The following is a 12,109-nucleotide window of genomic DNA, read 5'->3' as shown; positions in this document are numbered from 1 at the left end:
TTTTGAAATCGCTGCTCAACTGATTAGGGCGACACACCTTACCGCGCGTCCCCTCAGTGTGCAGAAAAGTGCAGAAAAGTGCACACGTCAGTGTGCAAAAAAGCCCACTGAAGACTGCACTCAAGGAGCGTCCTGGTGGCACATTCGAAACAATATGCTGTGCGAATTTTTTATTAGCATGAAAAGTGAGCCGCAGTCCTCGTTTGTCGAGCCAACGAGCCAGGCTCTGATTACAGCTCAGACTATGCACTATTTCTGGTCGGCTGTTATCTAGCATCAAAAGCAAAACCGAAACTGCGTGCGTCATACGCGCCACCATCGGAAGTGTGGACAGTAGTGGTCGGCGCTCGTTTTCCGGTTTTAATGGCGTTCGATTGAAAGAAGCAGACGAGCGGCTGCGAGCGATGGATGCCTCTAACCGAGGCATTTATGACTCGGCCCTGATGGGCATTTTGACCAACGAAGGTCAAATATACCCGTTCCTGGACGCCATTTTTGACTTTCTGTACCGCCGGTGAGTATCTGCACATTGACATGCACGGACTAGTGCGCCTCTCATAACAGCGCGCGGTCAGGACGTCCCGGAGGCGAAAAGTGGCGCTTTACTTTGAAATGCTTCCTTTAGCGAATGATTTTTCACCATTCTGTCAAGCAAAACAGTTTCTGACGATTCGCGTTGGCTTTATTTTGGTTGCTATGTAGCTGCGCGATGCTGGTTTTGAGCGTTAGGAACCCCTGGAGGCCCTGTTGACGGAGCTTCTCTTCGGTCAACGATAGCACCGCCGTTGTGTGAAGCCTGAAATTCGGTATTAGCTCGGCACTGCAGTAGAAAAGCAGCGTCATTTTCGTGCTGCATGTTGGGCATACTGCAGCGAATCTTTCGTGGGCTTGGCGCGGTATGACGGAAGCTCGCGTACTTTGAGTTGTGCTTAGTTTGGACGTACTGATCGGTCTAGAATAATTTGTTCCCGCCAATGTGTGGAACGTTTCAGAGCCTCATTATTTGCCTGTTAACGTCACAAATACAAATGTGCGCGCACTTAGTGATGTGCCGGACAAGTATTCCTGTAATATCCCGCAGCCTTTTACGCTGTATAAAGTTCTCACATAATTGGCGCCAAGCTGCTCGTGAGATCTCGCGCGAGTTCGCGCAGCCGAGATGCACGCTTGGGTAGCAGACGACGCAGAATCCTTTACGGTCTTGAGTTCTGTTTCTTGCCTTGTGTTTGCAAGCGTAGCAGGGTGCGACAGAGAGTTAGGTGGACGGATGAGATCAAGAAGTTTTGCAGGGATACGATGGTCGCAGCTAGCACAGTACAGGGTTAATTGGAGAGCCATCTGAGAGGCCGTTGCCTTGTAATAGGCGTAATCAGGCTGATGATGGTGATGGCTATCACTGTATCCAACCGGCAGTCTTCCTTTCTTTTTTTTTCGAAGGGAGAACGCCGTTTGATGCCACGTTGTTAAAACCGTGTTTGCTGAAAGTTGGTGGCTGCAACTACGCTGCGAAATACGGACTTTGTGGAAATTTGGAAAGTCACTTGTGCTGTGCTTTGATTAGTTTATGACTGTCGAACGGAAAACTACCAGAGTAAACTGCCATTTGCGAGCTGTGAAACACTCATCACTTTAGTAAGATTATCTGTACAACGAAATAAATGTGCACGTTGTCATTGGCATACAAGGATTGATTGATATTCTAGCTGTTTGACTTCATCTTGTCAGCTGAATTTATGAGACCCTCTTCAATATTACTTATACAGGACTGACTTCTATCGAATCAAGTCCTCCTCATCTGAAAAGCTTGGATTTCCTCCTGGAGTTGCAAGGCGCATAGTGAGAGCTGTGAGTGCTTCGCTGCATTTATGTGCATGCCAGGAAATAAAAATATGAGAAACACCCAAAGCTTGATTTGCTCGTGCTGAATCTGCCTGTGGCAGAATGAACTTAGGGACTGCTCCCTGCACTGTCCATGAGCTCTTCGCAGACTTCTCCATCATAGAGAGCCACAAAGAGCAAAGGGCATACCTCAAAGCACTCTGCATAGCCAGACGAGAAGTCTCTAGGCCATCCAAGTTTCTCCTTCAAAAACACATAGCGCTGATCAGACAAGCCTTAACGCACTCATTATCCAATGACTTCACATTACACAAATTAGAACAGGATCCCAATACACTCCACTGCAAAGGTGTGACTCCATACCCACACTTGTCCGCACATACTGAAACTGTCCAAGAGCCTACACCACACAATGCCACTCACTCTCACAACATCACCATGCGGGAGGCCTGTGTTGCCCACCTCAGCAAAACGGCCTCACCCTCTTGGTGTGGGAATCTTAACTCTCTCTCCCTCAAAAACACAGACCCGGACGTGGGCCTTTTAAATAAATATTCTCTCTCTCTCTGTTTGCAGCCTTAACACAGATTGCTGACTTGGCTGAATGTTGCTGGTTAACTGGTTTGCCGATCTTGAACATTTCATCCTTTCCAAGTGCAAGGAATTACCAGCCGCAATGCTTAGCCAAATCCCATTCCCTGCTGCATGACCACATATATACCAGGATGACCTAGACCACCTCACTGCCAGTGGCACTTTGTCAGAAGCACACACTTCATGGGCTTGGAACCTAGGCTTGGACACCTTCAAACAACCAAGCTAAAGTGGGGCCAGGCTTCATGCCGATTGTCACTTTTTCAGTGTTCTAACCACTTAACACCGAGAACTTTTTGTGATTTCAGAGGTTTTTGTTCAAAACCTGCCAATAGAAAGTGTCAAGGAGTAGCCCTTTAATGTATTTTGCATTAATCAAGGAAAACAATGCATGGGAGGCAATCCACTTGTTCTAAGTGCATTAAGAACTCTTGTGCTTTGTGTTAATGTTTGCCTGCTGCATTTATTGCTACAGGCTTTTGAGACATACAACAATCTTTCGAGTCCAAAGCCAGAGAAGAAAACTGATGCAGCTGAACCACCGGTGATCCAGCCTGAAGGTTTGTGGAGCTCTTGTTATGTGTGTTTCTCACGCTTATGGAGCAGAGAATAGCTAGCATATAATAGAATGAATGCTAAGTGACAAAGAGTACATTGCCACCATATATCTTAAAATCTACTTGTAAGACTTGATTTGTGCCCTTTGTTAAGCATTTACACAGCTGTATGTGCCAATTAGGAAGTGAACTGCTAATGTTGCTTTTGCTTTGATTTGATTCTGAAAAAGTTAGCGCAACCTAAAAACAGTAACGGGAAAGAAAGACAGGACGACAGCGCGTCATCCTGTTTTTATCTCGCGTGATTGTTTTTGTGTTGTGCTAACTTTTGCAGAAACTATGCACCAACTCACCCAGTAACAAGTTTTACTTGAGTGCTTTGACTGGAGCCTGTGTTGACAATTTTATTTTTTGACAATTTTATTTTTGGAAAACGGAACACCTGCTTTTCAGCAGTGTGTTCAATTTCTTGTGAGCTTCAAATTCAACTTGACAGTGTTTTAGTGTAGCCTGCAAGATGTGTTTAATCAAGGCTGTAATGAAAAGAAAAAAACTAGCGTATTTTTCTTCATTGCTTCGCATACCAGTGTCATAAAATAGCTCTGACGAGAGTTTGCTGTCAGCGTAAAGCAGTGCTGTTCCTGCAAGGAACAGTCATTGATGTTGCTGGGCGACCGATGCTTATACTTTTTTGTTTTTTGCCGGAGCAGACTCCCTGCCAGTCGCGACCGAGGTTGAAGTCGAGACCACCAGCTCGGACGACACTGTGGAATCAACCACCAGTGAAAGCGTTGCAGCTGAGCCGGTAGAAACAGTCACCACTGCAACCAAGTCAAAGTCCCAGTGCTCGCAGAAGGGAGATGCGGACACTGTCGAACCGGTCGACGATCGAAAAGCGGACGGTCCTGGGGCAAGTTCAAAGAAGGCGGGAGATGAGAATGAGGACCCCGATTATGATCCGTGAGTTCTCCTGGTGTGCATGACGTAGATTTGGGTTTTGGATTCCGAGCTAAACAAGGAAGTCATATTTATTAATGGGATCATACAGCATAATAATATTCAGGAGTAAGTCAAAAGACATTAAATTGCAGCTGCGGTGGCTCAGTGGTTATGGTGCTCGGCTGCTGACCCAAAAGCAAGGGTTTGATCCCGGCCTGGGCGGTCGCATTTCGATGGAGCAAATTTCTAGAGGCCCATGCACTGTGTAGTATCAGTGAACATTAATGAACCCCAGGGGTTGGAAATTTTCCCGAGCCCTACACTCCAACAGTTTAATGGAATTGTTTTGTTACCAATGTTTTGGTATGAAGTCACGTGGCAATTCAATGAAGGTGAATGCATTTTGCCAATTTCACAGTTTTTGCTTCTCCCCTGTTGCTAGTAGCTGCAGTTCCTTGTGGATGCAGCATGGCAAACTATTGTTGGAAGCTCAGATTTTTAAGGTTAGATTTATTTACTGACAGAGGTCAGTTAATTTGGAAGTGCGAATTCATTTTAAATAAAGCAAATTATTTCTACAAAAGGAACTACGACTGGTGCCCTATGCCAGAAAATTACCCTGTTTGTAGCATTATTTCTTCACTCAAAACTTCTCAAATTGTAATCCCCTGCATTTGCCATGAGAAACAGCAATAGGCAATGCCTTCTATCATGAGTTACAGTGCAGCTAGATTGGGTGTTCGACTCAAGGTTGCTTCAAGCTAATTGAGAGCGGCGATATTATTCCACTGGTAACCTGCTCTGTGTGCCATTGATGTGTGATTTATCGCGGTGCTGTGTTGGGAAGCCACAGCCTAGTGATGCTCTTGCAACGCATCTGGTTCAGTGTGCAGGCCAAGTTTCAGAGTCATCCTGAGAGCTACAATGGGGCCATGCGTGACAACTACTGCTGGAGCCAGAGCGTCCACGATCTCGACGTCCGAGTCAAGGTATGCAGGTGAAAGGCATATAACCAGTGTCTGATATGTGCACAGTGGAACGCTTAGGCTACACTTCATTTGCACAGCCTAAGTAATGGGCACACAATGTATGCATGCACAACTTAAGTGCTCCTTTATATGCCTATATGGAACACTTAAGTTTGGCTGTGTTCAACACTGTTGTTGGCTTCAGTATGGTGTTAAAAATGGATGCATGTCTTGTAGCTTGCTTAAGGAGGTGGGCTATATATGTGACACCAGTTGAAGGTTCTAGCTGCTATAGGGAGCCAACATTCGTTCTTGAAAGGTTGGCATTTACTGGCGCTGGTGGTAGTATGAGCAATTACCCCAGCATGTCTGCATCGATTTGATACAGACTTTCAGGTATGTGTCTGTAGTGTTCTCAAGCAATAAGTGATGTAAGTGGGTACATGAATGACTTTTGTGCTGATGAAAGCAACTGGGGTGAAATGTGTATGATTGATATACTAGATGGAAGTGAGGCATAGGAAGTGTGCATTCATGCACGCACGAAAGCAGTGCATGCTTTCATTTATCTGTGGGTTTGGCTGGCTAGTTCAGTCTTTTTTTTGTGTACAATCATTCTGGGAAACTGCAGGTATACTCAGTGTGTCACCTCCATGTCATGCTACTGCAGGTGGGTCCCGATGTGTCATCGCGAAATCAGGTGCGGGTGAACATCACACCTGGGCACCTCAAGGTGGAGCTGCTGGACATCAAGACCAAGACTTGGTCGGTGCCGGTTGACGACGACCTGCACGCCCGCATCAAGCTTGACGAGTCCATCTGGACGCTGGTGCCTGGAGATCACGTTTTGGTGAGAGTGTGGTAGTCTGGCGGAGCACCACTTTCGAAAATTCTGATGACAGCCTCTAATGAGAATGTGCTGTCAGGCTGAGTACGTCTAGGCTTCTCCTAGAGCTAACCAGAAGCACAGTGGTCGTGTTTATTTGTTTTTGAGTAAACAAGAGCTGCAAGATGATGTGGCCTGTTGCCTCTAATTGAGTTGCTGGGAATCCTTCGTGACACTGACTTGGAAGAGTTTGATCAGTTGCTTTGTGCTTCTGACTCAGATTGGTCATCTTACCTACAAAAGCTTCTGTATGCCTTTTGTCCAAAGCACAGAGTGGCTTGTGTGTAGGAACGGAGTCCTTTAGTACAGCCCCCACAAACTATGCTCATGGCACTGTGCAACTAAGCATATCGCGTGTTGTGCAAATAAACGCACGCGGTAGAATGCTTCTCCCATCTAAACGGGCGCTTTGTTCGAGCTGAAATTTCTCGCAGAAGTGAGATTTTGTCGACAGAATTGTTTCATCCTACATTTGTTTGGGTTACTTGCCTGAATCATTCAAAAAAAGTCGCATATTCTCATCGTCTGCGGCGACACCAAAGGAAATCACGCCGTTCTGTCAGCGATCGCACCGGTGGCGCCATCTCGTTTGTTGGCCGTGAAGATTCAGCAAAGGAGGGGGGTCCGGGAGGTTTGAAGACACTCTTTAAACTTTTTTTTAATGGTCACAGAAAACTTAACTTGCTGAAAACTTAGTTTGGCCAAGCTAAGTTTTCTGTGACCATTAAAAAACCAGTTGAAAGAGCGTCTTCAAACCTCCCGGACCCCCCTCCTTTGCTGAATCTTCACGACCAACAAACGAGATGGCGCCACCAGTGCGATCGCTGTCAGAGCAGCTTATTTTTTCTTCGTCGTCGCCGCAGACGATGTGCATATCCGACTTATTCTGTTCCAATCAGGTAAGTACCCAAAGTAAACGTGGTATAAAACAATTCTGCCGACCAAATGCCATTTCTGTGCGAAATTTGCGCTCGAACAATGCGCCCGTTTAGCTGAGAGACGCATTTTCCGGCGTGCGTTTATTTCTGCAACACGCGATAGTTTTATGAGTCAGTTTTGCTTGTAATTAAGTGAGATTTGTGCAGACATCAGCGGTTACTTACGGTGATGAAAATGCAAGTAACCGTACACACCCTGCCCTAACTGAACTCTTGTTCTCTCTGCAGGTGAACCTGGAGAAGGCGCAGGAACTCTGGTGGGATCGGCTGCTTGTGAATGAGCCGAAAATAAACATCCGTGCCATCGACCCCACCAAGCCCTTCGAGGATCTGGACGAAGAAGCCCAGGCCAAGATCCAGCAGCTCACATACAACAACCTCCTCAAGCAGGCTGGCAAGAAGACTCCCCAGGAAGAGGTCAGTTGCGCTTCGGTTTTCCCGTCTGAGCTCTTCTTTCGCTTTAAAACTTCGTCAGGATAAATATATATTTTTTTTTCATATGATATGAGACTGCAATATGAAGGAGTTCATTATACAGGGTGTTGCACCTATGTGGTTGCACCACAAAACAGTCCTGTGGCAACCAAACAACATGCTGTCGTAACATTATCTCAACAGTCCTTACCCTGTGAAAACGCCTTGTGACAGGCTCTCTCTGGCAAAAGCTGTCTGGGTGCCATTAAAATTCATTATCATTACCTTAATACTGAGGAAATAGTCCTCCAAGTGAAGCGATTGTTATGCCAGCTTGACTGCTGCTCATGCTCTCTCTGCAGTTGGTCTTTTTGGTAACCATGTTCTTATAACATCTTGGTGGAGATCTTGGTGGTTAATTGGAGAGACATGGGAGAGGTCTTTGCCCTGCAGTGGGCGTAGTCAGGCTGATGATGATGGAGATTGCCATTGTGCTGAGATGAAATGTAGTGATGGTCACTATAGGATGTGCTGCGTAGATGGAATCATTCATATTTTTGTAATTAACAAAACTGAACTAGAGAACTAGTAACAAAGAAGGATGTTGACGTCACAAGTTTAAATTGATTATCAGAGAGCAATTGCTCATCAGCATCTATCCAAACGCAGCTGAGGTTTACCCCACTCTGTACGTTTACTCCACCTTGGCCATAGAGTTTCTTACTATTACCTAGAGGGAAAGCTGGCAGCCCGTCTATGGGAGTTTGCATGTAGGCCCCTCGAGACCACTTCAGCCACCATGGGCGCTCAAAGCATCATGGGGCGGTGAGCTACTTGCTGCGGAACTGCTACTTTTGGCCAAGAAATAATAGAAAAATAAAGCTGTTCGATAGCTACAAACGTCCTAACATTCAATATCTTGTCTAATGATTGGAACAAACGAGCAGAAAAGCATTTAAGTGCAAAGTTTGCCCAAAATAAGAGACGACTCGCTCTCCTATTGGCCAAGTAGTGAACACTATAAAAACTAATATTTCGTAATTAACAGGCGCACTTTTAAAAGTAAATAAGTTTTAAAAAAAGATGTTGTTGCTTAAATACTATAAGAGGTTTTTTAATGGCATTTCGGAAAAGTGAAGCCTTTTATTGGCGTCGTGTGTCGTCACGTTTTCACTACTATATGGGTTTTGCCCACTGCGTTCGCGCGAAAGTCATCTGCACACACACGAACAGCGTTTTCGGTATGAAACCTGTCAGTAGTGCCACTCCGTGTTCCCGAAAAATTGCGACTGTCCCGCAACAAGTAGCTCACCGTCCCATGATGCTTTGAGCGTCCATGGTGGCTGAAGTGCAGCGCTGCCAGCTTTCCCTCTAGGTAATAGTAAGAAACTCTATGACCTTGGCGGATTCCCCCCCACAGATTGAATCAAGTTCGAATCAAGCGGGGAGGAAATTTTAAAATCGAATTTTCTCTGTAAGAGATATGCTTTTTGCTGCTCGACAAGCATCAATGTAGCCAGCAAAAGTCACAAAATCGGTATTACCTGAAATGAGAAGTGCACATGGTTGTCCTTAGTGTCCTTCTAAGTTCTAAGAAAGGACGCAGCCTTGAAACCCCCCCCAAGTGAATAATGTTGTATCTGTTTGTATGCAGCGCTTTTCATGTTGTCCCGATGTTTCGTTGCTGAAATCGACCAGGAAGTACTGTAAAAAAATTGTTTTGTGAACAGTGGCGGCTGTCAGTTCAGGAAAACGCCTTAAAGGTGCACTGAAGAGGATTCTGAACATGTCTTTTTGCCGCGGGAACTCGATCCACACTTTCCTAGCATTCTTAGAAACTTCGACTTATTGCCCTGTGGGGCGGATTTCCCCAATTAAAACGAATTAACGTCCGGCTCCCGCCTTTTTTTTTTTTAATTCTGCCTCGTACGGTGGGCGGAGTCGACCAACGCGTGGAACGCCTTTCACCCAGTCCCGTGGAGGCTTTGCTTTCGCTTTATTTTGTTTTTTAGGTTTCCATGAATAAATAGTTTCATTCGCAGATAACATAGCCGCAAAATAAGCCCGAAGAAATAAAAATATGCGCGGACTATTTGCTACTACGGACTACTACGTATTACTCCACCGATGGCAGAGCGGCAAGCCGCCACGGGACTGGGTGAAAGGCGCTCCACACGTCGGTCGACTTCGCCCACCGTACGAGGCAGAATTTAAAAAAAAAAAAGCGGGAGCCGGACGTTAATTCGATTTAATTGGGGAAATCGGCCATACAGGGCAATAAGTCGCAGTTTCTAAGAAAGCTCGGAACGTGTAGATCGCGTTCCCGCGGCAAAAAGACAAGTTCAGATTCCTCTTCAGTGCACCTTTAATGGTTGCTGTTTCTCTGTTACATTTTCTGCCTAGATGGTCACCTTGTAGAGCAGATTTCTTTGTGATTGTTTTGTCTATTTTGACCCCGTTTGACTTGCACTTTGCTGCTCCAATGTAGACAGGGCAGAGAATATCATGTGGCCCATGTGTGATAGAGTGTCACAAGTTTATGGATGCCGCTAGCACGCAGTTTTCAATTGGCTGGAGAAATGGCCCAAATTTGTCGTGCCACAGCGACGAGGGTAATCACGTTTTCAAAATTTTAAACACTGATATGGCTATTACTAACGGCCGGCTACGAGTTGCTTATTGCAGTCAGGTGCCTATCAGTAATAGGTAGTTAAAAAGTTCACTATCAGAATTTAGTTTAATTCAAGATTTGCCCGTTTTTTGATGTCCGCCAACAACACTGCTATTACGGTGCCGCAGTAACCTTCCCTTTACCTCAAAAACCCTATTTTTAAAAATTAGTGGAAGGCTTCCCTCAAACACCTGGTATATTAGAAAGCAATTTCCTGGAGACATAATAGTGAAATTTCATGAGAGCAGTCATGAAACTATTTCCAATGTGGCAAAAAAAATTTCATGTAAATACACCAAGAAATAAACTTTTTGTGAACGGTCGCATCTCTTCTTAATACCCGAACATGTTTGTCTATCTGTATGTGAGGTTCATTTTAAAGGGACACTGAGGAGAAATTGAAGTTGGCTTGTATCGACAGAATACCAGCTCCTGATTACAAAAACGCCACTCATACTGACAACAAAGCTCTTGTAGCATAGAAAAGAGCAAGAACCAAAATACAGGTATCGCCGCCACAGGCCAAACTCACAAGTACAAGCGTGATGACGTCATAGGACAAAGCAGTGTTGCTAGAACCAATGGTTCTAGCAACTCTAGGACCCGAGAAGCCACAAATCCCTGAGCCGCAGCCATTGCATGCGCAAATCTCCTTGACGTCGCCAGATGGCGCCACGTGCCCGGCAGCTACGTGCGCTCCTGAAGCATCGGGACCAATCAGCGCCTGTTTTCCGGCTGTAGGCGGGCTCCCGGTATTCCGCTAGCGGTAACAAGGTACACGGTATGCTAAAGGTGCCTATTTGCGAGAACTTCGTTGACGACTTCGAGAACGAGATCCATCGTAACGCTGGCAAAACGCCAGTGCAAACGTAATCGAAGCGACTGTAGCGACGGCCGCAATAGCCGATAGATGCCTTCAACGTGCGGCCGGCGGTAGCTTTCTTTTCGGCTGCTGCTAGGCCGCACTGCTGGCCGCCAGAAATCACGGAGTCTGCGGTACGTCATGCGCACGTCATGTTTCACGTCACTTAGTCCTGTGTCGTCATAGGAGAATCCCAAGTTTGAATCAGAGCGGCGGGAAAAACTTTTTCAACTTCGAATCCAGATTTTTTAGAAATAAATGCATCTTTCGCTGCCGGCCAAGTGGCAACAAAGCCATGACATGCCAAACTATCGGATTTTACTATAAAAAAAATATTAATAGTGCTCTCCTCAGTGTCCCTTTAAGAGGGTGGTCCAAGCAATGCAACACCTGGTGAACTGGTTGCAGAAAAAGCACAAGCACACTTTGTTTGTGTGTACGTGTTGCAGAAGGTGGAGAACTTGCTTCGTGAGGCCTGGGACAAAGAAGGGTCTCCTTTCAAGGGACAGCCGTTCGACCCCAGCGCGGTGAACATCACCGGCTGCGACAGCAGCATCTGAGGCAATCTCCTTGCAATTCTTCCTCCGGTGGCTCTGTGCCTCCTACGTTGCACTTGTAGAGCCAGTGACTTCAGTGTGCGTGTTTGTGATTGTGCGCTGTATGTTGGGATAGCAGTGCCTGCTGTTGGAGTGATTGCTCGTGTTGACATTTCTGGCAAGCGTGCTAGAGCAAACCTGGACGTGCCCAGCACATTAGGACGACCTCCGGCATCTTGGGACAACATATCTGCCAGGCTGTTTAGCGTCTGATGCCTCGCCTCGAGTGTCTTCTCTGTGCTTCAGCGAATCACAACTCGGCTGGTAGCGAGCAGTTTTAGAAGCTGCTGTGTGCCCCAGCTGCCTTCCTAGTGGACTGGATTCATGACTCAAAAATGAGCGCTGCCTTGTGCTCACGGCTGGTCCTATTGGCAACTCGCACATGCTTCGTGCCAGTCAGTGCGAAAGTAAAATTGTGTGACGCTTCCACTGGCTGTAATGCGTGACTGTGCACGTGGAGTTCTTTGAGAAGTGCTCACATGCCTAGCGTATGCAGATAACTAAGGTTAGTGTGCACAGTCAGCCAGTTGATTAAGGGGGGACACTAGTCTTGAAAAGAAAATTTTATTAATTTTGTCATAGTTATGAAATTTTCAGGGCACATGTATTTTTGTGCGCTGATTCTAGATATGTCATTTAATTTCATGTAAAACAATTCCTTGAGCACTTATGCACTTTTTATGCAAGTATTTTGCGGAGAGTTTTGAAGAAAATTTGCTGTGGGAAACTTGCTGAAATGTATGCCATTGGGTTCTCTTGACACCAAGAAGTACAATAAGGGTAAAATTATCATCCTGGCTCTCATAGAACTTGAGTAATAGGGTACTGAAGCTGCCACTTCAGAA

The 12,109-nt window shown here is 45.9% G+C and overlaps 1 protein-coding gene across 1 annotated transcript; it reads left to right on the top strand.

Moving 5' to 3' along the window:
* The first annotated feature begins 370 nt into the window (after positions 1-370).
* On the top strand, positions 371-11,693 carry LOC149358185 (nudC domain-containing protein 3). Its single transcript, XM_089578044.1, has 8 exons — positions 371-514; positions 1,764-1,845; positions 2,909-2,993; positions 3,701-3,950; positions 4,816-4,918; positions 5,568-5,747; positions 6,950-7,138; positions 11,118-11,693. Exons 1-8 carry the CDS (start codon positions 405-407, stop codon positions 11,226-11,228), a joined length of 1,110 nt encoding a protein of 369 aa, XP_089434170.1. The 5' UTR covers positions 371-404; the 3' UTR covers positions 11,229-11,693.
* Positions 11,694-12,109: the final 416 nt, after the last annotated feature.

The sequence above is a fragment of the Amblyomma mixtum genome, chromosome 3 (assembly GCF_055824585.1).
Source record: "Amblyomma mixtum isolate Tamu chromosome 3, ASM5582458v1, whole genome shotgun sequence".
NCBI classification, from domain to species: domain Eukaryota; kingdom Metazoa; phylum Arthropoda; class Arachnida; order Ixodida; family Ixodidae; genus Amblyomma; species Amblyomma mixtum.
Note: the sequence above shows the minus strand (reverse complement) of the source record. Positions and strands in the feature narration are given on the sequence as shown.